A 26,511-nucleotide genomic window follows, 5' to 3' on the forward strand; every position below is an offset into this window, starting at 1 on the left:
TGTGCTTACACTTCAATTAAATTTTAAGCTTGTACAATATTTGTGGATAATTTTTTCCCCTATAGTTTCTCCCAACCTTCATCAACCACTCGGATATGGTTGGATCAACTTCGTTGCTCAGGAACTGAGAGCAGACTCATTAATTGTCCTGCTAACACTATCGGAGTGGAAGATTGCACTCATTCAGAAGATGTGGCCCTGGTGTGCGGTGCAGGTAACAGTCAATGAGACCTGCTATATATCTCTGAATATTTTTGCAGCTTATAAATTACTATTCCATTACTTTGCAGCTACTTCCCCTTCTTTCCCTTTTTCCCCGTCCTCAACTCCAACTACATCCTCCAACATAACATCGATCAGCACAGGAGTGACTATTCCTATTATCATTGTCGTTGTGATCCTTTTTATTTTCCTGTTCTGTGTTTTCACAAACCGGAGGAGACGCCATGTTGGTCGCCCAGCAACCAGAGCTCCTATAGTCGCTAATGTTAGATCAACAACTGTTATCATCGCCAAGTCAACTGCACCAGCAGCAAAAGCACAAGATACGGCCTACCCTATATGCAATCCAAACCCCAATATTCAAACCAGGCCCCCCCCTCAGAATATGTATCCGCCTCAATCAGCAGCCCCCTACACCACTGGACAGCAACAACCCCCAGCCCCCTACACCACTGGACAGCAACCCCCAGCCCCCTACACCACTGGACAGCAACAACCCCCAGCCCCCTACTCCACTGGACAGCAACCCCCAGTCCCCTACACCACTGGACAGCAACCCCCAGTCTCCTACCCTACTGGACAGCAACCCGCTGCTCTGTACCCTGCTCTGTACCCTTGTACCCCACTGGACAACCACCCCCTACTCCGTCCTTGTCTGCATGGGGAGGAGCCCCTCCAGCATATTCAGGATGATTATGGGGACCTACTAGGCATGCAGTACATGCATGATTATTAACTGAAAGTAGTGAACTTTTAATAAGAGACATTGCAAATTGCAATTGACTGTATAATTATAGCTGTTAGTGATAGCAAACTTCTATTATTTTTTTAAGTTTAGACGATGAGAATTTTGTTCCTCATTTTTTCACAAATTATTTTCAAAAGCAAACTCTTCGGCTGATTTTTTACAATTAAATTCTAATGAATGTATATACAGCGCGTATTATGGTTTTAGCCAATAAATGATCGATTTCACACGATTTAAATGACATGTACCAATACAAAATAATAGTTTATTCTACTGTTCACACAAATAGATATATAAGTGCCTCGAAAATTTCGCGCTATACGAGCATATGTAAGATCTAGTGTTTATTTAATACCTCTTTCTTGAGGTTTGCGGAAAGTATATAATTTGCTTTCCGGCAATGCCTATATCTTTCGTTTCCAAAATTCTCAGTAATATACTGTAGTAGACTTGTTCACTATCTGGAACTCCAGCCTGCACTTAGCTCATGGGACTCCATGCAGTTACCGCGTACTGGCTGGGACTCCAGCTCACGCAATTTGATACCGCGTACTGGCTAGGAACTCATAGCTGAGACACCAGTTAAAGGTCAGGACGCCAGCTGAACTCCTTTTTTACTTTTATTTTAGTTGGACATCTAGAAACTATGTGTATTGCCAGCTCACGCAAATGTAGGAAAACAAGTATATAGCTGTTATACCTAAAGCAATTAATCCCTTCCCGGCCCTTTTGATACAATGCCTTGCCATCACTCGTAAATGTATTTTTTTATTGTTGTGAAGTCCTATTGCTACAATGGTCTAACTAGGTAGATGGTTCAAGTATTGTTAAGGAAGTGCAAGCTATTAATTATTATAAGCAGCAGAATTCTTACACCGACAGTAAAACTTAAGGTTTGTCTTTCTGGTGATTATAGACATGCAAAGCTATGCATAGCAGACTATATGCAAGCAAAGTCAGCAGCCCTGCCCTTAGCCTCGAGGGGCTGGAGTCGAGGCTACCTGCCCTCAAATGTGTTTGTTTGGTAAAGTTCATTAATCACACAGATGAATAATAATTATGATAAATAATGTTTATTATAGCAACAAAGAAAGAGTCAATGACTTTTATGAGCAAAATGCATAATTATGGATTCGCTAGTTAAAGGTGAATTAGTCATTGCATGTGAGGGGGCGTTATCCCAACTCGTACTTCTTGTCCAGTGCGGCGTACGCCTACAGAGTATTGTGGAGCAGCTGGTCATAATATCTCAGATCCTTCACAGAGGGAGGGAGTTTGGGAATGGTGGCCAACTTTGTTATAAATGTTCTGAGTTTGCAGCTTAGCTCTTGGTGAAACCCCCTCCTCATCTGTTAGCTGATATCTGTACAATAATTATGAACAGTAATACGATCTTGTTAAAGTACCGTATATAGTGGGTTATTTTCGTACGGTAGGAATTTTCGTATCTTTCGTATTGAAAAGCATTATACGAAAATTGAAATTGCAATACATTCAACGTCACTATCTTGAGCTGAGTGTACGAATATAAAATACGAATGGGTATATAGTCTGTACGAAAATTTTGCACCAACAAAAATTACCTGCTATACGGTATGCAGCATATAATTATGGATCTAATTTCAACGATTTTGAAAGATTAGAAAGAGACCTTTCAAATGGTGCCATCAAAGTTCAGATAAAAGTATTTGCCAATTTCCCATACCATGGATAATAATAGCCATGGGTCCAAGGGAGAAAAATGACAAATTATGGCCCCGACTAATAAAAATGTTGATATTGATACTCGAGTTACGGCTGTTTAGATATAATGTTCAACTACTAAAATAGTCTATATAATACTATTCAACCATAATTTTAGATATTCCTAACTCAAGTTATGGACCATCACAATAATTAACATAGCTACTAAAGCACTCCCTCCACACACACACTCACTTTAGGCACAAACAGAAGATGATTTTTTCTCGTCATCAAATACAAGAAATGGGAATGGAAGTCAGTGAGGCGGTCCTCATCTGTGGGAAACTTGTGTTCCCTTGTGAAGACATTATTCTGACACAGCTTCTCTACACGTGTGTGTTGAAACTGTGTGTGGGGGAGCATGTTTATAAGATGCTCAACAATGGGAGATATTAATATTGAGTTGAATCAAAAGCTTGTAATAAGTAAATAGTGCATTCTGTAGCTATTGGAGAGGACTATATATCACACGCCTGACAACTACACCACCACAATAATTATTACCTCACATTATACTTTAATCTAAACACACCATTTGATAGCTCTTTCAAAGAGCTACAAAATGCAGAATTGTATAGGACAATCTCAACTCAAGTTATTGCCAATCAAAGATAGCTTTCCAAAATAGTAATGTCTCGTATAATTATTTTATTAAATCACCTTTCCCCTGAGCTCAATGTCTGGTTCTAGACTGAGTGTTAGTAGTCGCTGGTCAATATTCTGTTCAGCGCTGGATATCTGACCACCGATAACTGTACGAGGAAAATAAATAAGACATTCTTTTATAGAGATGATTGATACTAGGTGCATGCAGAATACAATGGCTGGTAGATCTAGACCTTTCTGTATAGGATGCTGTACTTGTGGTAGCTCTTTATGACAGGAGAGACTTGTGTTGTTGAGGTAGCAGCGCCGTGCTCGCAAGTACTAGCGCTAGTGCAAGTACTTTGTTAGCCTCGAGACCAGGCCTTGTATATTTTAATCGCGGCCTGGATTCGAGGCTTTGTTACCACATGGCCAGTGGGTAAGGATCCGCAAACAAATATCACAACCAAAACCAAACAAACAACAAAAGGGTCACTAAACTAGAAAGCTTGAACTGAAATAAATTCCCTGATATGCATTGGGGGAAATCCCCAAAACAAAATAATATGCATTCCAACTGAAGGTAAACAAAAACAAATTAATTATTCTATTGCTGTGAATCTATTGAGTCAGTGTTGGGGTCAGAGTTCATTGGTTGCCTAGATGACTCTAACGGTATAATAGGTGAAGGGAAACGATAATTTGCTGGAGCAGGTGAAAATGGAAACATTGGGAAGGACACGGGATTCAAATTAAATCGTGATGACTGTCCCAGCATTGAGTTGTGTGAAGAAGGTCCAGTGAAATGGTTGGGGAGTGGTGTATTGAATGAACCACCCCCGGGTACAAAGGTCGATTGCCCTGTGCTCATTAAACCAGTAGCTGAGGGGTACATGTGTTGAGGGTACGCTTGTGATCCGTGAGTGGGCGGGGCTGACTGCATGGATTCCACTTGTTGGCGAAGAGAAGATATTGTATTCCAGAGTGGTGTCAAGAGTGGTGTCAAGTCACTAATAGAGAGTGGAGCAGTAGAGCTTTGTGCTGTTTGTGATTGAGTATTGGGACCATTGCTGTCTTGAGATACATTGCTTTGATCATGTGACACTCCACTCGTATCATGTGATCTGTCCCCCTCCTGAGTGGTAGTATTAGTATTCGTTTGTACTCCTTTTTTCTTTCGTGGGTTAGTTTTGTTCTTGGATTTCTGAGCGTGTCCAGTTGAGGTCTTGTCAGAACTACAGAAATCTTTCCAACTGCCGTACACCAGAGGAGATTCAACAAAGCTCTCGGCCAGTCCGGAGGTGACAAACTTCCTGTAGGTGTGGCGTGAGCGACTGGGCGTGTCATGTGACGTGGTAGAGGAGTCATGTGATTTGCTTGAATCTCTGTGCACTAGTACGACAATGTCAAATCCTAACAGAGACAGTTGGTCAACCTGTGTGTGTGTGTGTGTGTGTGTGTGTGTGTGTGTGTGTGTGTGTGGGTGTGTTCGCTCCCTACCCCAGGGAAAACTACTTCTATAATAATGGCTGTTTTGGAAAATTCAGACCTTTCCAAGCCCCCACAACTTCAATTTGGAAACTTTTTTGGGGGATTGCTATTAGTAAAACCAGTAGGTTTTACATAGGATTGGCAGTGGGTTTGCCTGTGTTTAGCAATATTTCAATTATTTTGACTCATGTTCAAACTGTTCTATCTCTGCAGGGAAAGGCCACATCAAGAAACTGGCTGAACAGATAGTTTATTTAGCCTTTTCTCTCTTTGTATCTCTCATTTCATAATCCATAAACATTTTAATGAATGAATATTTTTATTTTAAAAATTGCACTATTTCGACGTTTCACCGCTCTTTGTCTGACTGACTAAGTAAGTAAGTAAGTGAGTAAGTAAGTAAGTAAGTAAGTTTCTTGCCCAGCATTTACTCCAAGTACAGCCATCTCCAGGACATTCTGCACAGGGTTTCCAAACGACTACAACCTGGATTACAAAGCGCTTCTTCAGATTTGCGATTGCTTCCACGAGGCAGATGACCTCTCAGTCTCTATTTCTCTTACCTAGACAATTCCGCCATCTTTAATGACTCAGCAATTGTGTTGTAGCCAATAATAATAGATAGGCGTGGCTAATAAACCGTGCGCCTAAAATCAGTGCAGCAGTGCTTTTCCAGAGCCTGAGGTGTTCCTTTTCTTCACACTGTTCAGCTCTAGCTCCCTTTCTCTGACAGGCATGCTATATGCACTGGCTAGATATCATGCTCTTAAAATGGCTGTCATTTAATACTGATTCGCAAATTCAACATAATTATCAAGTAATAAATTATTACTCATTATACTATAATTATTAGTCCAGAGATATTCGAGAAGATATCTGATTAGTCCTGTCTTCTCTTCTTGTACTGCCTCTTGACGTTCCACTTATGCATGTCATGATACGTAAACTGTACTGAAAAAGTAAGGGAATCCGACTAGAAAAACATTTGCAATGTGAAAAATTGCTAGGATTGGCCAGGGGAACCACAAAAAAGCGTGGGAACAAGAAATCAGACGAGAGCATAACTCCAATCCGTTACAACGTCATGAACATGTACAATACATAGTATTAATAGACTGTGTTCCAGATCCACCTATCAGCTTCCATTCACCACATCATTCCATGCAGTCACCAGTACGGTCCGTGCATGTTACTACGCATGGATGGACTGTGTGTACCTGTGCTCAACACTGCATGTATTAGGAACATCAATTCATCACAAATCATCATGATTATGTGCCCCACATTCTAAAATGGATGTATAATAAATATATATAGGGATTGGTCATCACTCCACCAGTAAAAATTGCGTGGCATATTGGCTGGGAAAACATGGGAAAACTACCAGTATACATGTGATTGACGTTGTAACGGATTGGAGTTATGCTCTCGTCTGATTTCTTGTTCCCACGCTTTTTTGTGGTTCCCCTGGCCAATCCTAGCAATTTTTCACATTGCAAATGTTTTTCTAGTCGGATATATGTAGTAGTTGGAGCATGCAAAGACTGTATACGTACCCTAGGTTGTTCTAGCTATAAGGACAGAAACATCATAAAGTGAAAAACTGTACCTACTTCCTATATAATGGTATAGCTTGTGTCATAATAATTATAGCCTCAAGTATCAACCAGAAGTGAAATCTCACACTGACAGTAAGACAATCTTTTTTGTGTCTAAATGGCAATTTTTCCCCTGTGTATAGTGATTAAACCCCGGATAGTTTTCGAGGTGCTAATTAGTGTTACCTATCCATTTCTCTCTTCTATCTATGGATAAACTACCACCTTAAGGCTGTACAATACAATATTACTATTACTGGTACTAATACAGTATAAAGTGTGTACTGTATAGTGACCTTTTTCTGTAGTATCTGCAGTAGGTTTGAAGGGTTTTTCACAATATCCTGGTCAGGTTTGGCCCTGCTCTTAGTGGAAGGAGGGAACTCGTGCTCACATTCAGGACATTTCTTGCAGCGGATGTGACAGCTCTCCTCACAGTTAGGACACTTTCTCTGAGTCACTGGCTGGGTACCTGTGTGGACATGTGTGTGTGGGCGTCTGAGTGTGTGTATATACGTGTGTGTGTGTGTGTGGGTGGGTGGGTGTGCGTGTGTGGGCATATAAATGGTAGAGATGAATTAAGATGTACGTGCACATGGGATAAATAAATAATAGTCACTTTTTCGTTTCTTTGTTGGTGGTGGTCCATTCTCGTCACTCCTGGAGTCAGTGTTTCCAGTCACAGCAGCTGTATAGAGAGAGTAGCTGTATTGGACCACACTGTGTACTCATGATCCTAGTGAGCTTACATTGTTGTGGTAGAGACTTGAGGTAGTCAGCAATTTCAGTGTGACCCTTCCGTGTAGCAATGTCAAGAGGAGTCTCGCCATTATCGTCAGTAACACCTGAACAAGAGTGGGTGTAGAAACAAAGGTATAACACTGCATGGTGGTTGTGTTGTACTCACTGATATCACAGTTGGCCTTCTCCACCAAGTACTGCACCACATCTTTGTGTCCCTTGTAGCATGCATTTTTGAGAGGGGTCTCGTTGATATCATCCCTCACATCTGCACATAACACACCATACGCTATTAGACACACAATCAAAACACTAATAGTTATAATTATACACGGTCTAATCAACAAAATTAAGTACCATCCAGGGACACTACTTGCAGGTTGTGTTACGCTATGTAGCTTGCCATTAATAATTATGGACTTTGAACTTTCGATATCCATTTTAAACACTCGTAGTCGATTATATTTACCATTCTGTTCCGCATGTCATTTCATGTTGTACATATAAATTGTAACTGTAATAGTCTGCTAGTACTGTAGCTTGTAGCTTCTTTACCATAAAGCTTTAGCACCCGTTGAGTTAGCAAGTAGTGAACACATACTAAAAGAGGCCATTAAAAGCACAATAGATTATCACACTCACTCTTGGGGTCAACTTTGTGTTGCTCGACTAGTTCCTTCACTACACCCATGTTGCCATGGTAACATGCTGCACACAGTAACTCGGCTTTGTCCTCATCACCACATGCACAGCCACGGCTCATCAGGTAGTGGGCAACATCCACACAACCATCATATTTATACCATTCCTCCAGAGCTTTGTCCAGTGGTGACTGTCCCTCATCATCCCTCACATCTGTACATACACACAGTCAAACACAATAGTTATCAGGGTGTTTGAGAAAATGTTAGGGCGCGCGTAAGCGTCTGATGTTGTATTAATAATGATGATTCCGTCATAATTATATCTGATGGTGATGATGTCATTATTCTATGGGGGGAAGGTTAATTCACCCTCCCTGCCTCTAAACCAGGGCTACATCCAGGATTTTAGATCAGGGGGGGCGTTTTGGGCAATTTAAAAATGTAGGAGGGGCAAAGTCATCAGAATTATTATAATAGCAGTACAAATGAATCTGCCATCTCCTAGGGGGGGTGCGAATTACCCCCTCGCCCCCCCCTCAATGCAGCCCAGCATGTAAACTATAGGTTAGCTACATACACTGAATAGGACTGTGTCTAATCAACTGGGAAGAATCAAAGCAAACGATACTAAGTACCATCAAGGGCGTATGAGGAAAAGAGGGCATGCAACAGCTTGCGAGCAAAAACTGTAAGTGGGCGGTGGAAATTAATGTAATATATAAAAATAGAGATATGTGTAAAGTACATGTGCAGATAATAAATAGATTGAATGCAGTTTTTGCTCGCACGTTGGACTAATAGTGAGTTGCATGCCCTCTTCTCTTCATGTGCCCTTGATACCATGAATACTACTTGAGGGTTCATCTATTTTCTCCATGAAGAAGTAATGAACACATACTAAAAGAGGCCAAATTAAATCATTTACTCATCAGGTAGTGGGCAATATCCACACAACCTTCCTCAAGAGCTATGTACAGTGGTAAATGTCCCTCATCATCCCTCACATCTGTACATTACACACAATAATTATACACGGAATCTGATTTAAACAGGACTGTGTCTAATCAACTGGAGAGACAAACGAGGCTATGAGAACAAATACAGAGATACAAAAATCTTACTCGCTCAAACATAAATAAAGGAGTACAGGGATTAGCAATGGAAGTCAAAACAAACGAAAATCATCCGCGTTGTCCTGCGGTTGTAATTAATCGAGGTCACCTATTAGAAAAGGGTCAGAGAAACAAATTTAATGATTGTCTTACCGTCACTATAAAAGCCTTGCAGTTCCATACAATACTTGAGACCATGAGACACGTACAGTACACTAGCTACTTAGTTAGACAGTTCTAGCTATGTATAGGTTAACAGCCATAAAAACTTGTTTTCCCAACGGATAGTTTCTGAATTAAGCCACACCATCTGCACAAAAGTAGACGTTTTTGACGTCCGTTTCCAATCCCTCTCTCTTTTATCTATGATCTCACCAACATCCATCTTCCTCTCCTCCACCAGATACTGTACCACATCTTTACTTCCTCCCTCACAAGCCCAGTGAAGAGACTTATCCCTCACATCTGTTGTGGAACAGAGCACTAACACAGATATTATTGTGGCGACCAGAAAAAACATTTCCAGGAACTTCAACTAAGCCATGAAAATTTCACGTATTATCATACGTAAAGGTGTAAGTAATACTAGGTACATCGCAAATGTAAAAAAATAGTGAAAAAGTACGGTTATAATTATTATTATAATTATTTATTTAATATCAATACACAAACAAAATAACAACTACTTACCAGTGCTAAGTCCAAGCTCGCGGAAAAAGTACTTGACCACCTCTTTGTTACCTCCCCAGCATGCCCAGTGAAATGGAATCTTGTTACCCCACCCACCAGCTTCATCAGTACGAGCTCCATGAGTAAAAAGTGTCTTCACAATCTCAAGGTAGCCCCACAAGCAAGCAGTGTGTAATGGAGGCAGCTCATCCGCCCACTCGTCACTCCAGTAGAGCTTGTGGTTGGGGTCTGCCCCCTGTCCCAACAGGGACCTAACTTTGGTGACGTCATTATTGTTTGCAGCCTTGTATAAGTCCTTGGCTAGCTTCTTTTGAGCACTGTACAAAATAGATGGTTGAGGGGTCAGTCGTACAGAGAATTACTTGATATGTGTATATAGTTTATACAAGTGACACCATGCACATATCCAGCTGTCACTTTGCTGTACAGTGTTCCACCTCTGATCATAGCCAGCTCTGATCTACTAATGGAATGAGTCTCCCTCCATGCAATCACAAGGTGCTAGCATGAGTAGTAATTATAGTCTACATCATTGTTCACTTACTCTGAATCTTGTTCAGCCATTGAAGCTTCTTTCAAACTCTGTCAAATTCTCCCCTCAGTAAACAAAGCAAATTAAGTGCCACACCCTCTTTTTGTATTTCAAGGGTCTTTAAGCTTCCGGCCATAAAAACTTAATTACTCTTTCAACAAAGATATTGTGTATGAAGTAAAGCACTGAATATCATTTATAATAATTATACCGACACAGTCAATAGTCGAGTCATGTGATCAATCCTACTACACACAAAACAACACTTATAAATAATATACTAAACAGACGGAAAAATAAAATATTAAAATTCAGCTAAAAGGAACTGCTCCAAATTGATCTACAGTTGTCATTGTCGCCGTAACCTTTGAACCCTCTCCAAAGGGGGGTGCTCCAAACAAATCTCGTCTTGCATTGTCAGCAGTATTATAAGAGGGCGGGTAGAGAAACGTCCGTCAAAATTAATGGAGTGCTACCAAAGTCATCCGTAGGAAATGGACTGCCAGTCTGTGAGGTGTGTGTGTGGAGGGTGTGTGTGGGTGTGGAGTGTGGGTGTGGAGTGTGGGTGTGAGCAGGGTGTCATACAGGATTTTGAAGTAGAAGGGGGAAATGTTGCTAAAAAAAGGTCAACTGTTTCAATACTCTGTTATTGTAAAATTGCCAGCTATGGACACTCAGTCATACAACTAGTAGCACATTTTAAGGGAGGGATATCCCCTTCCCCCCCCCCCGGGCCCTGTATAACACCCTGGTGAGTGTGTGTGAGAGATCGAGTGAACACATCTGAGGGATGGGAGGTTGAATAAGCAGTATAGAGTTGTGTATTGTGGTCACCCTCTATAATATAGCCAGGTTTAATAAGGGACCCAGAGTCAGCCTCTGCCCAGCCTAGGGGCCACCACAATAAACATTCTGTATAATTATAAGGCCATGCAAAGTCAATTTGAAGTCTCTCGGGCCCTCGCACTTGGAAATTGGCAAGTTAAATATCACGTGACCTCAGCACTAGAAAAAAATATTTGTATTGTTTTTTTTATAATAATTATTGACTAAAAATTAAAACATTTGCTTATTGAGGAAGTTATGTGTTTTCAATTTACGTATAATAATCATCTGCTTGCTAATTGCAATTTGTGTGGCCTAAGGCAAGTAGTGAGAAAATAAATACTTAATTAATTTAATGCCCACTCACACACCCACACACACACCCACTCACCACTGTGGTCAGGTTGGTCTCTGATCCTATTCTTTGTGGAGTGAACGGGACATAACCAAAAGCATCCAGTCCACTGTCTACGCTCTAATGGAATCCTGCATTCTGATTGGACGGCTTCAGATTCGATACTCGTTGTTGCCATAGCGATTTGACCCGCGACCTATTCCGAGGTCGATTTTGAGATAAAATGGTTGTCGTGGTAACTGCTGTGGCAATAGCCTTCGTTGCGGTGATGGGGTTGACAGTCACAGAGGGTTTCGATTGGTTGGTTGGTTGGTTTCTTAGCAACAGGACGAGCATTTTTTGGAGAAGGGACGGGATTTAGCGGACAAGGTGAACGCTGTGTGGAGATAATTATAAATTATGGTGAATAATAATTATTACACAATTTTTACAATGTCACTATAATTATTAGCAGGCCACCCTCTATAATACAGCAAGGTTAATGGGCCCCAAAGTCTCCATAGCATGTGTTTGGACCTGTGTTAGCAGGCCACCCTCTATAATACAGCCAGGTTAATGGGCCTCAAAGTCTCCGTAGCATGTGTTTGGACCTGTGTTAGCAGGCCACCCTCTATAATACAGCCAGGTTAATGGACCTCATAGCATGTGTTTGGACTTGTGTTAGCAGACCACCCTCTACAATACAGCTAGGTTAATGGGCCCCAAAGTCTCCATAGCATGTGTTTGGACCTGTGTTAGCAGACCACCCTCTATAATACAGCCACTGTTGGTCTACCCACCACTATACATATACAGGGTATTACGGTGGCCCTGAGTGCTACTCCTAGTTGATAGTTCAAACGCGTAGTTGGCAGTTGGAAGTTCATGACCTTTAAACTTTGCAACCTGTTTTTATGTGTAAGTTAAAATTATGATACTGACACCAATAATAATTGCTAGATATCTAGCTGGCAGGCTAAGACGACAATATTCAATTACATATTATTATAATTATGTACACATCTAAGTAGGGAGGTCTAATCCCCATGCACCTATATTCCCGGTAGGGAGGGAGGGAGGGCATTATAGAAACAGGTTGTATGGCACTTAGATTCTATTGAGGCCGTTTGGTTAAAAGATTTGAGGCAGTGCAAAGATCTATGTTATAACATAATTATGCTAACTGGCGTAGAAGATAATAGTCTTTGCTGGTCTCAGACGGCACTATTAAACGTGTGTCCGCTATACAATGTACATTAAGTAGGGCTTGCCCCCATCAATTAAGGCTTAGAGAAACAGGTTTTGCAGAGCTAGAATAATTCCTGGCATTAGTTCGTTGCAAAGTTTAAAGGTCACCAACTACCAACTACCAACTACCAACTAGGAGTACCACTCAGGGCCACCGTAGGTTATACTAATAGTAAGGTACTCACAAAGACATTAGTGACATGGTTGGTGGTTCCTGTGATCCTGGACACCACCTCACACACTTGCCAGATACTGGGACGAAGCTCAGGGTCAGAGGTCAACAGGCAGCCTACAAGGGAGGAGGAGAACACATGTATCACACACCCACACACCCACACACACACACACACACGGCAAGCATAAAACAAATGCGTCTTATGGGATAATTATTTATGTGATTAACTTTTAAACACCGCGATTTCAGTACAGGCCACAAATGGATATCACTGTATGATACAAGAGTATGCAGTGATTATGATAGCTGCTCACATAACAGCATTAGTATAAGTGTCTATTACACATTTATTTCTGACTACGACTATACATAACTATGGGATAGGGCTATTGAATGATACTTGATACTCTAAAATGGATGCTTTGTACAATAAATTATGTAACTAGTGAAATGCTTCCTCACACACAAACAGTGGAGCCACTCTTAATGACCTCATCTGAAGAAAGGTTAACTGCAGGCTATGAGGTCCCAAATGAATAGTTTTTGTTATACATGCAGCCAAAATGTTGTTCCCTAAACGTGTCTGTTATAAATAGTTCAATTGTACATACCTTGAGGTCGCGATGTATGATGGGTTTTGTCCGATGGTGTAGCCTAGCAACGGCCTTAGCAACGTCAGAGAAGATATGCAACACTTCACGTTGTCTCAGTCGAGTGCCCGCTGATTCAGCAAATCTATCACCGAAGTACCTAATAGAATAAATAATAATAATTATTATTAAAAGCTTAATTTATCACTAATTAGCTACATGCAGACAGTGTTTGTGATTCTCACTACTGTACATGATCAATGGTACCACTCCATTAGTATGACTAAGCAATAGACTACCATCATGCACGCAGGTACACTACCACCCACTCCACTCATCACACACCCACTCCATTAGTATGAGTACGCAATGGAGGACCATACATTATGCACCTATCAATGTGTCGCCCCACTCCCCCCAGGAGGGAGGTAGTGGGGCAACACCAGAGGAGGTCCGACATGCGTGCACGAATCACTATAAGTTCAGTGCATTGTGGTAATTGGGGTCACGTGATATGTCCAGGCCAAATGTACTAGCATTTGTAGTGATTCGTGCACGCATGTCGGACCGGGCCTCCTCTGGGGCAAAACATTGATGATAGGTGCACTACAACAAAGGGAGCTAGAGAGCTAGTCTATAGATAGAGTATCTGGGTCCACTCAATAAAATCTGACACTGCGTACTCACCCTAGCATTGTCCAGCTCCCTCTGCAGACTAGCCACCATATCCACCACCAGCAGCAATCAGTCAGGATACCTTGAGACAGTCACTCTCTGCTAGCTCCATCTCTCTCTACACTGCTTGTAGCCTCGTGAGCATGCCATGGAGCCATCTCATGTTAGCAACTGGAGCTATATATTATAGAGTAGATCTGTTTCAATGCTGCCTAGCTGTGAAGCTCTTAGTCTAGTCTATGGCAGAGTCTACGGTATAGGGTAGCCTCGGTCCCAGGCCGATTTTTTTTAATAGAACGAAGTTGAAAAATACGGCCTGGTATTGATTGTATCTGGGCGTGACAGGAACCGGAAACAAAAGCAGTGATTCTTTACATTTTGTTTCCTGCTTTTTTTCTGTAATACTAAAGGTGTACGTAGAGGCATTTTACTCCCGTAAAAGTTACAGTAATTTAGCTCCGTGTCATGTTCTCAATTTATAGCTAGCTAGCTATGGCATGCAACTCGTTGTCTTGTTTGAAGCAAGATGGCCTCACTCTCATGGCAGAACAGGCCCAGGCTCTCAAGCTCCTGTTTGAGGGAAGGGACGTGTTTATCTGGTTCCCAAAGGGGTATGGCAAGTCTCTCTGCTATATCAGTTGCTACCCTTTTTAATGGACTACAAGCTAGGTAGGACCAAGGCTCCTCCTGTTGACAAAAGTGTTCTTGTTAATTGTCTCTCCCCTTGTATCTCTCATCATGAGACTCATGATTGACCAGATCAGGAGTCTAAACAATAGAGGTGTTTCTGCTGCCATCCTCAGTAGCAATAAAGGAATTGACAAAGATTTGGTTGCCACTGCCAAAGAAGTGTCTTCTGGGAAGTATTTCCTGCTGTATACTGCCCCAGAGGCTGTTGTTGAAGACCACTGTTGGAGGATTCATTTTTTGTTGTACCACGAGTCAATTTGTTTTATGTATTAAAAAACCACGCCCAGATCACACCCAAATACAATCAATACCAGGCCTAGTAGGCGACCTAGCGTTCAATTGGAGACGGATCGGCCGGGGGTCGAGGCTACGGTATAGGGTAGCTAGCTCAGTAGGCCGTAGACTGGAAACCACGCCCCTTTCTTTAGGGAAAGAGACTGGCCAGTGACTATCAACGACTTGTCCCAACGGAATGCTTGGAATGTAGAATGCGTGGGAGATATCTAAACCACAATATTGCACACTAAGCAATACATTTTATTATAATTGATTTTATGTGAGTATTAGCTGTACAGTTGCAATAAATGTTATGTCTACCTAGCTAGCTGTTTGGATATAAGTTATCTATCAGTACTTCTCCAATGAAGCAATTCTAAAGTTGCTATAACCTGGCTGGCTACAAGGCCACTGCAAAAATAACAGACAGAAGTAGCAGAGATGCAGAGATATATTTGTCTCTCTGCCAACTGGTTTATGGAAAGTCCCTTTGCTTTGCCCTATTGCCAGCAACATTTGAGTTTCTATTACAGCGGTATCATTGCCACAGACAGGACAAGAACTAGGTACATCCAGGTGACAGCTAGCTCCAGACTTGGACATAGTTTTGCAGCAGTTGACTTGTGATTGAAATTAAGTTTGGTAGGTGGCTGAGCTAGCTAGCTTGCTAGAGTACAGTAGATCTAGCCAAGTATACTAAACCGCAACACTGGTGACCACACCCTTTTCCCTGAACCACTTCCGCAAAATTCAGTACGCAATGAAGACAAGTCGTCGTTGATAGTCACCTGGCCAGTCTCTTTCCCTAAATAAAGGGGCGTGGTTTCCAGTCTAAGTAGGCCGGTGTCATAAAATTTTGGGCCCCCGGGCCTAGAATGTTAACAGTTTAGGCCCCCCAGGGGGTCCAAAATGTTAACATTCTGGGCCCCCACTGTGAGATTAGGCCCCCCTCTTCTGCTTTTCTGCACGATCGTACGATAGAAGGAAGTCAAAGAGATATAGGTAAGGTTAGCTCTATTAGTTGACAAAGCATCAAAGAGACTGCATGCATGCAAAGACTCTGTATCAAACTAGCAAAAATGTTTGCATTATTATTCTATCATGGAATTATAAAAGTGAAGGAAGATTTACCTTTCAAGTTACTCATGCTTTACCTATAAGGCCACTCCAAGTGATACTCTGGTTTCTGGTCCTGAAGTTTTTCTAATTGCAAGCGGGCGGGCGGCTTTTCTCATTATGTCATTATCAATTTCACCTTATGAATCTCATTATTTTTCAAATGAATATCATTATCACACTATTTTGTACCGCATGGACCATTCTGCGCATGCGCAGTAGAAATAATGAGATAGAAATCCAATAATGAGATAGAAATCCAAGAATAAAATCTGATGCGGGCGGTGGACCAGAAACCAGAGTATTACTTGGAGTGGCCTAAGAGTTAAATGCTTTGATGCAGCTCTGCAATGTTGGATCTGCCTATAACCCTTTCCTTGCCATTCGTGAAATCTGGAACAGGAGCGTCTTTAGGTCGATCAATTAGTGTGGATCCGGCCTCACCACGCCTCCAAGTCATTCTATTAGTCTAGATCCGGCTAGCAATTCTAGCTGGGACTCCCAGTTCTAGCTCCTTTTGTTTAGCGTGTCAGAGACTGGGAGAAGATGATTGGCACTCCCTGGCTCCTTTGGATGTACAGCTGTCCAGATCCCTAGAACATACCCTCCATTCTGACGAGTTATCAGTGCATAGGGTGCTTACTAGATTCTTGCCAGCCAGTACAGTTCAAGCTACACACAGCACCGCTCAACTATTCTCTACCCCATTATCTAGCTAAATCTGGTCCAACTAGACAGCAGACACAGCTAGTTAATTCAGTAAAGCCAGGGGTAGCCCTACTTCTACGGTTGTTCAGTACCCACGGTAACAATTCCTCTGGGCTGGGCTAACTAGTTGAGCCACGCCTCCCAATTCTCAAGGCTAGGTACATGTCTCTGTCTAGCTGCTTCTTCAGCTTCTTGCTCAGTTTTGTGGCTTAGAGAAAGGCCAGCTACTCAGGGGGAAGAGTCCAGATGAAAGTCTGGCAGCCAGGTGACGTCCAAACGGTCAGTTATTCTTTCCACCAACTTTTTAATCTAGTCTAGTCCTGCTTGCACTGCTACTACTACTGCTGCCTACTGCTGCTACTCTTCCTAGCTAGTCAAAGGTTTCTTTTTTTTTTTTTTTTTTTTTATAACTACATATGCACAAAGAGACATCAAAGCTTACATCAAAGGACACAGATTTTTAGCCTACTTGACTGATAAGGCGGTTACCTAGACTACAGTTTGTTTGTCAGGGAGGAGCTCACATACAACTTCATCTAATTCATCATAACGATTCCTTACCCATTGTTGTAATTTCTACAACAGATTGCCAAGGAAAGAGATAATTACAACAGAATTTACAACAGAGTGGGTTAGGGCCTCTCATATACAACTGAATTCTTTATCACAATTTTATTAATCATTGAAATAATACCCCTTTCCTCCCCTCTCCAAGGCCAATTTAGACCAGGAGAGTACCATCTAACAAAAATCAGTCACACAGCACATTAGCTAGCACATGTGTGTCCGATAACAGAGTGTCCTTTGCATATTCTTATGCGACAGTGGGGACATGCCATTGCAGTGTGTTGCTGCTCTCTGCTAGGGATCTTCTCCCGAACACACACTTGACAGCGCCCACGAGACACTCCGACACTATTTGCACTCACACGTGCGCCCTGTGATGGGGGGAAAACGATATTTAGACTGGCCAGACCTGAGGCACTGCTACGAGTACGTGGCACACCCAATAGACTATGAATTAGTTCCAATCGAAACCCTTTCAAAGGCATGGCCTTTGAACCCACCCTGACACAGTTGTGCCTGTATAGAATGTATGCATTATTCACACTAACGTCAAGGAATTGAAAGAAAATCCTGAACCAATACCGCCGACACTTTCTATCGTACCCATAGGTTTTCCTCATACGCCCTGTATTGTCAACTCCTCCCATGTACATGTTATATGCAGGGAGACAGGGGGGGACACTCTGAGAGCGTAGGGTACCGTCTTTGTGCATTCGCATTACAGTGTGGGGCATATGGTCAGGGAACACATTTGTTGCAAAGGACACAACTCTACGGTCGTTAAACATAGAGTAAGAAATATCACCAACAGTCATGGACGTATAGTCACCTTTGTCGAGTACCACATCCTTAAGACTTGCTGGGAAACCAGCAGCATTCTTCAAAATTGTGCCGACAGTAAACACATTTTGCTTAGCCAACTCTTCTATCAATGGACCGGACGTGTAAAAGTTGTCCATGTACACAACATGCTGATGACCATAAAAAGGAGTGAGTAAACGATGGACTACATTTTTCACAAGCCCTTTCACAGCTATCTTTTTCCCAGAGGAATCGGTGAGCTTACCACTGTATACATCAAACACACAGAGATACCCACAGCATGAACATGAGCAGCACCATACCTTGAACCCCAGTTTAACAGGCTTCTTGGGCATATGAATTTTCCCGCTTTTACGACCCTTGTACTTTATCATCATCTCATCAACGGAAAGCTCCTGACTGGGATTATACCTCATGAAGTAGTTGGCTTTAAGAGTCTCTAAAACAGTTTTTAGCTTGCTAGTTACCTTACGTGCATCAGTGATGGACGTATTGTCCTCACAGTGCAGATACCGCCATAAACTTTGGAACCTTTTGAGCGACATTACATTGCTCACACATTGTACACCTAAAAGGGGATCCTTGGACCAGTAGTCCGTAATTTCAGGGAGCCTATGAATGCCCATCTCTAGTACAATCCCCAAAAACACCCACAATTCGGCACTGTTTGTAGCTGACCAACCCTTAGCACCACACTGCCTAGCGTACAGGTTGGTCTGTTCGGCTATGTACTCACACAAACTATCGGGCCAAAGTAACTTAACAAAATCTAGGCATGGAGTTACAGACGGATCAAGTTGATCGACAGGACCGACCACACCGCCAAAGACGGGGTATCTTCCTGTGGACTTAGCTTTTTGGAGTCCATTGTCCCTCGCCAGCTTCCTCCGTTTGGGAGTCGGAGCCATGCCATCGACCATTTCGTCATCATCCTCCACTGCAGCATCTGCACGGAAACAAAGCATGAATATCATTAGAGTACCACAAGAGTGCTCGCCAGTGCAGGTGGGGGACAGGCTATGAATGTCATTATGTGGGCGTACCACACGCTAGTGGTGCTATGAATATCATTAACTACTGGGGGGGTTAGGGCGCATAGGTACAGTACAGCAGAGGAAAAGGCTCGTCCACATCAAAGGCTCGTGGGAGGAGCCCAACAAACCACAACAACCATGAATGTCATTAGTGGGCGTACCACACGCTAGTGGTGCTATGAATATCATTAACTACTGGGGGGGGGGGGGGGTTAGGGCGCATAGGTACAGTACAGCAGAGGAAAAGGCTCGTCCCCATCAAAGGCTCGTGGGAGGATCCCAACAAACCACAACAACCATGAATGTCATTACGTGGGCGTACCGCACGCTAGTGGTGCTATGAATATAATTAACTACTGGGGGGGGGGGGGGTTAGGGCACATAGGTACAGTACAGCAGAGGAAAAGGCTCGTCCCCATCAAAGGCTCGTGGGAGGATCCCAACAAACCACAACAACCATGAATGTCATTATGTGGGCGTACCGCACGCTAGTGGTGCTATGAATATCATTAACTACTGGGGGGGGGGGGTTAGGGCACATAGGTACAGTACAGCAGAGGAAAAGGCTCGTCCACATCAAAGGCTCGTGGGAGGAGCCCAACAAACCACAACAACCATGAATGTCATTACGTGGGTGTACCACACGCTAGTGGTGCTATGAATATCATTAACAACTGGGGGGTGGGGTTAGGGCACATAGGTACAGTACAGCAGAGGAAAAGGCTCGTCCCCATCAAAGGCTCGTGGGAGGAGCCCAACAAACCACAACAACCATGAATGTCATTATGTGGGCGTACCACACGCTAGTGGTGCTATGAATATCATTAACTACTGGGGGGGGGGGGGGGGGGGTTAGGGCACATAGGTACAGTACAGCAGAGGAAAAGGCTCGTCCACATCAAAGGCTCGTGGGAGGAGCCCAACAAACCACAACAACCATGAATGTCATTACGTGGGCGTACCGCACGCTAGTGGTGCTATGAATATCATTAACTACTGGGGGGGGGGGGGTTAGGGCACATAGGTACAGTACAGCAGAGGAAAAGGCTCGTCCACATCAAAGGCTCGTGGGAGGAGCCCAACAAACCACAACAACCATGAATGTCATTACGTGGGTGTACCACACGCTAGTGGTGCTATGAATATCATTAACAACTGGGGGGTGGGGTTAGGGCACATAGGTACAGTACAGCAGAGGAAAAGGCTCGTCCCCATCAAAGGCTCGTGGGAGGAGCCCAACAAACCACAACAACCATGAATGTCATTACGTGGGTGTACCACACGCTAGTGGTGCTATGAATATCATTAACTACTGGGGGGGGGGGGGTTAGGGCACATAGGTACAGTACAGCAGAGGAAAAGGCTCGTCCACATCAAAGGCTCGTGGGAGGAGCCCAACAAACCACAACAACCATGAATGTCATTACGTGGGCGTACCACACGCTAGTGGTGCTATGAATATCATTAACTACTGGGGGGGGGGGGGTTAGGGCACATAGGTACAGTACAGCAGAGGAAAAGGCTCGTCCCCATCAAAGGCTCGTGGGAGGAGCCCAACAAACCACAACAACCATGAATGTCATTACGTGGGCGTACCACACGCTAGTGGTGCTATGAATATCATTAACTACTGGGGGGGGGGGGGGTTAGGGCACATAGGTACAGTACAGCAGAGGAAAAGGCTCGTCCACATCAAAGGCTCGTGGGAGGAGCCCAACAAACCACAACAACCATGAATGTCATTATGTGGGCGTACCGCACGCTAGTGGTGCTATGAATATAATTAACTACTGGGGGGGGTTAGGGCACATAGGTACAGTACAGCAGAGGAAAAGGCTCGTCCACATCAAAGGCTCGTGGGAGGAGCCCAACAAACCACAACAACCATGAATATCAATATGTGTGCGTAATGCACGCGTGTGGTGCTATGAATATCATTAACAACTGGGGGTTAGGGTACAGTACAGTACTGCAGTCAAGGCGACGCCAAAAAGAGGCTCACACAATGTAGGAGGAGCCACAAAAGGCATGCACATGACGCCTCCGCCAAAAAGAGGCCACATATCGTTAGGGCATCACAATGCTGCCTCCCCAACCACTATTTAATGGTGCAATGACACAAACCTGAATCACTCTCCAGATCTGTCTCAAAATCGTCATCACTGGGCTCGTCATGGTCATAACAGACTTCCTGGTCCTCCTCAAGCTCTCTGACAGTGTGCTCAAGCTCGCTGACAGTGTCAAGGAGTCCAATCAGCTCCATTTGGATTCAAAAGTTTTGAAAAATAATTACAACAGAATTTACAACAGAGTGGGTTAGGGCCTCTCATATACAACTGAATTCTTTATCACAATTTTATTAATCATTGAAATAATACCCCTTTCCTCCCCTCTCCAAGGCCAATTTAGACCAGGAGAGTACCATCTAACAAAAATCAGTCACACAGCACATTAGCTAGCACATGTGTGTCCGATAACAGAGTGTCCTTTGCATATTCTTATGCGACAGTGGGGACATGCCATTGCAGTGTGTTGCTGCTCTCTGCTAGGGATCTTCTCCCGAACACACACTTGACAGCGCCCACGAGACACTCCGACACTATTTGCACTCACACGTGCGCCCTGTGATGGGGGGAAAACGATATTTAGACTGGCCAGACCTGAGGCACTGCTACGAGTACGTGGCACACCCAATAGACTATGAATTAGTTCCAATCGAAACCCTTTCAAAGGCATGGCCTTTGAACCCACCCTGACACAGTTGTGCCTGTATAGAATGTATGCATTATTCACACTAACGTCAAGGAATTGAAAGAAAATCCTGAACCAATACCGCCGACACTTTCTATCGTACCCATAGGTTTTCCTCATACGCCCTGTATTGTCAACTCCTCCCATGTACATGTTATATGCAGGGAGACAGGGGGGGACACTCTGAGAGCGTAGGGTACCGTCTTTGTGCATTCGCATTACAGTGTGGGGCATATGGTCAGGGAACACATTTGTTGCAAAGGACACAACTCTACGGTCGTTAAACATAGAGTAAGAAATATCACCAACAGTCATGGACGTATAGTCACCTTTGTCGAGTACCACATCCTTAAGACTTGCTGGGAAACCAGCAGCATTCTTCAAAATTGTGCCGACAGTAAACACATTTTGCTTAGCCAACTCTTCTATCAATGGACCGGACGTGTAAAAGTTGTCCATGTACACAACATGCTGATGACCATAAAAAGGAGTGAGTAAACGATGGACTACATTTTTCACAAGCCCTTTCACAGCTATCTTTTTCCCAGAGGAATCGGTGAGCTTACCACTGTATACATCAAACACACAGAGATACCCACAGCATGAACATGAGCAGCACCATACCTTGAACCCCAGTTTAACAGGCTTCTTGGGCATATGAATTTTCCCGCTTTTACGACCCTTGTACTTTATCATCATCTCATCAACGGAAAGCTCCTGACTGGGATTATACCTCATGAAGTAGTTGGCTTTAAGAGTCTCTAAAACAGTTTTTAGCTTGCTAGTTACCTTACGTGCATCAGTGATGGACGTATTGTCCTCACAGTGCAGATACCGCCATAAACTTTGGAACCTTTTGAGCGACATTACATTGCTCACACATTGTACACCTAAAAGGGGATCCTTGGACCAGTAGTCCGTAATTTCAGGGAGCCTATGAATGCCCATCTCTAGTACAATCCCCAAAAACACCCACAATTCGGCACTGTTTGTAGCTGACCAACCCTTAGCACCACACTGCCTAGCGTACAGGTTGGTCTGTTCGGCTATGTACTCACACAAACTATCGGGCCAAAGTAACTTAACAAAATCTAGGCATGGAGTTACAGACGGATCAAGTTGATCGACAGGACCGACCACACCGCCAAAGACGGGGTATCTTCCTGTGGACTTAGCTTTTTGGAGTCCATTGTCCCTCGCCAGCTTCCTCCGTTTGGGAGTCGGAGCCATGCCATCGACCATTTCGTCATCATCCTCCACTGCAGCATCTGCACGGAAACAAAGCATGAATATCATTAGAGTACCACAAGAGTGCTCGCCAGTGCAGGTGGGGGACAGGCTATGAATGTCATTATGTGGGCGTACCACACGCTAGTGGTGCTATGAATATCATTAACTACTGGGGGGGTTAGGGCGCATAGGTACAGTACAGCAGAGGAAAAGGCTCGTCCACATCAAAGGCTCGTGGGAGGAGCCCAACAAACCACAACAACCATGAATGTCATTAGTGGGCGTACCACACGCTAGTGGTGCTATGAATATCATTAACTACTGGGGGGGGGGGGGGTTAGGGCGCATAGGTACAGTACAGCAGAGGAAAAGGCTCGTCCCCATCAAAGGCTCGTGGGAGGATCCCAACAAACCACAACAACCATGAATGTCATTACGTGGGCGTACCGCACGCTAGTGGTGCTATGAATATAATTAACTACTGGGGGGGGGGGGGTTAGGGCACATAGGTACAGTACAGCAGAGGAAAAGGCTCGTCCCCATCAAAGGCTCGTGGGAGGATCCCAACAAACCACAACAACCATGAATGTCATTATGTGGGCGTACCGCACGCTAGTGGTGCTATGAATATCATTAACTACTGGGGGGGGGGGGTTAGGGCACATAGGTACAGTACAGCAGAGGAAAAGGCTCGTCCACATCAAAGGCTCGTGGGAGGAGCCCAACAAACCACAACAACCATGAATGTCATTACGTGGGTGTACCACACGCTAGTGGTGCTATGAATATCATTAACAACTGGGGGGTGGGGTTAGGGCACATAGGTACAGTACAGCAGAGGAAAAGGCTCGTCCCCATCAAAGGCTCGTGGGAGGAGCCCAACAAACCACAACAACCATGAATGTCATTATGTGGGCGTACCACACGCTAGTGGTGCTATGAATATCATTAACTACTGGGGGGGGGGGGGGGGGGGTTAGGGCACATAGGTACAGTACAGCAGAGGAAAAGGCTCGTCCACATCAAAGGCTCGTGGGAGGAGCCCAACAAACCACAACAACCATGAATGTCATTACGTGGGCGTACCGCACGCTAGTGGTGCTATGAATATCATTAACTACTGGGGGGGGGGGGGTTAGGGCACATAGGTACAGTACAGCAGAGGAAAAGGCTCGTCCACATCAAAGGCTCGTGGGAGGAGCCCAACAAACCACAACAACCATGAATGTCATTACGTGGGTGTACCACACGCTAGTGGTGCTATGAATATCATTAACAACTGGGGGGTGGGGTTAGGGCACATAGGTACAGTACAGCAGAGGAAAAGGCTCGTCCCCATCAAAGGCTCGTGGGAGGAGCCCAACAAACCACAACAACCATGAATGTCATTACGTGGGTGTACCACACGCTAGTGGTGCTATGAATATCATTAACTACTGGGGGGGGGGGGTTAGGGCACATAGGTACAGTACAGCAGAGGAAAAGGCTCGTCCACATCAAAGGCTCGTGGGAGGAGCCCAACAAACCACAACAACCATGAATGTCATTACGTGGGCGTACCACACGCTAGTGGTGCTATGAATATCATTAACTACTGGGGGGGGGGGGGTTAGGGCACATAGGTACAGTACAGCAGAGGAAAAGGCTCGTCCCCATCAAAGGCTCGTGGGAGGAGCCCAACAAACCACAACAACCATGAATGTCATTACGTGGGCGTACCACACGCTAGTGGTGCTATGAATATCATTAACTACTGGGGGGGGGGGGGGTTAGGGCACATAGGTACAGTACAGCAGAGGAAAAGGCTCGTCCACATCAAAGGCTCGTGGGAGGAGCCCAACAAACCACAACAACCATGAATGTCATTATGTGGGCGTACCGCACGCTAGTGGTGCTATGAATATAATTAACTACTGGGGGGGGTTAGGGCACATAGGTACAGTACAGCAGAGGAAAAGGCTCGTCCACATCAAAGGCTCGTGGGAGGAGCCCAACAAACCACAACAACCATGAATATCAATATGTGTGCGTAATGCACGCGTGTGGTGCTATGAATATCATTAACAACTGGGGGTTAGGGTACAGTACAGTACTGCAGTCAAGGCGACGCCAAAAAGAGGCTCACACAATGTAGGAGGAGCCACAAAAGGCATGCACATGACGCCTCCGCCAAAAAGAGGCCACATATCGTTAGGGCATCACAATGCTGCCTCCCCAACCACTATTTAATGGTGCAATGACACAAACCTGAATCACTCTCCAGATCTGTCTCAAAATCGTCATCACTGGGCTCGTCATGGTCATAACAGACTTCCTGGTCCTCCTCAAGCTCTCTGACAGTGTGCTCAAGCTCGCTGACAGTGTCAAGGAGTCCAATCAGCTCCATTTGGATTCAAAAGTTTTGAAAAATAACCCTTTCCTTGCCATTCGTGAAATCTGGAACAGGAGCGTCTTTAGGTCGATCAATTAGTGTGGATCCGGCCTCACCACGCCTCCAAGTCATTCTATTAGTCTAGATCCGGCTAGCAATTCTAGCTGGGACTCCCAGTTCTAGCTCCTTTTGTTTAGCGTGTCAGAGACTGGGAGAAGATGATTGGCACTCCCTGGCTCCTTTGGATGTACAGCTGTCCAGATCCCTAGAACATACCCTCCATTCTGACGAGTTATCAGTGCATAGGGTGCTTACTAGATTCTTGCCAGCCAGTACAGTTCAAGCTACACACAGCACCGCTCAACTATTCTCTACCCCATTATCTAGCTAAATCTGGTCCAACTAGACAGCAGACACAGCTAGTTAATTCAGTAAAGCCAGGGGTAGCCCTACTTCTACGGTTGTTCAGTACCCACGGTAACAATTCCTCTGGGCTGGGCTAACTAGTTGAGCCACGCCTCCCAATTCTCAAGGCTAGGTACATGTCTCTGTCTAGCTGCTTCTTCAGCTTCTTGCTCAGTTTTGTGGCTTAGAGAAAGGCCAGCTACTCAGGGGGAAGAGTCCAGATGAAAGTCTGGCAGCCAGGTGACGTCCAAACGGTCAGTTATTCTTTCCACCAACTTTTTAATCTAGTCTAGTCCTGCTTGCACTGCTACTACTACTGCTGCCTACTGCTGCTACTCTTCCTAGCTAGTCAAAGGTTTCTTTTTTTTTTTTTTTTTTTTTATAACTACATATGCACAAAGAGACATCAAAGCTTACATCAAAGGACACAGATTTTTAGCCTACTTGACTGATAAGGCGGTTACCTAGACTACAGTTTGTTTGTCAGGGAGGAGCTCACATACAACTTCATCTAATTCATCATAACGATTCCTTACCCATTGTTGTAATTTCTACAACAGATTGCCAAGGAAAGAGGTAAGACAATCG

At 44.0% G+C, this 26,511-nt stretch overlaps 2 protein-coding genes across 2 annotated transcripts in view; both read right to left on the bottom strand.

Moving 5' to 3' along the window:
- The window catches only part of LOC135352254 (uncharacterized), a 51,895-nt gene extending 41,626 nt beyond the window's left edge, over positions 1-10,269 (bottom strand). Inside the window, exons 1-7 of the mRNA XM_064551441.1 lie at positions 10,119-10,269; positions 9,575-9,891; positions 9,260-9,349; positions 7,771-7,983; positions 7,295-7,396; positions 7,137-7,232; positions 7,007-7,075 (exon numbers count right to left, since the gene is read on the bottom strand). Coding sequence (XP_064407511.1) covers positions 7,007-7,075; positions 7,137-7,232; positions 7,295-7,396; positions 7,771-7,983; positions 9,260-9,349; positions 9,575-9,891; positions 10,119-10,138 — 907 coding nt within the window. The 5' untranslated portion in view covers positions 10,139-10,269. The remainder of the gene's footprint in view (positions 1-7,006; positions 7,076-7,136; positions 7,233-7,294; positions 7,397-7,770; positions 7,984-9,259; positions 9,350-9,574; positions 9,892-10,118) is intronic.
- A 6,855-nt stretch (positions 10,270-17,124) lies between these two features.
- Positions 17,125-25,959, bottom strand: LOC135330994 (piggyBac transposable element-derived protein 4-like). The gene is made up of 3 exons (XM_064526002.1): positions 25,395-25,959; positions 21,291-23,185; positions 17,125-19,078 (listed from the first exon to the last, which is right to left on the bottom strand). The coding sequence occupies exons 2-3, from the start codon at positions 21,427-21,429 to the stop codon at positions 17,511-17,513; spliced, it is 1,707 nt and encodes a 568-aa protein (XP_064382072.1). The 5' UTR covers positions 21,430-23,185; positions 25,395-25,959; the 3' UTR covers positions 17,125-17,510.
- Positions 25,960-26,511: the final 552 nt, after the last annotated feature.

The sequence above is a fragment of the Halichondria panicea genome, chromosome 1, assembly GCF_963675165.1.
Source record: "Halichondria panicea chromosome 1, odHalPani1.1, whole genome shotgun sequence".
NCBI lineage: Eukaryota > Metazoa > Porifera > Demospongiae > Suberitida > Halichondriidae > Halichondria > Halichondria panicea.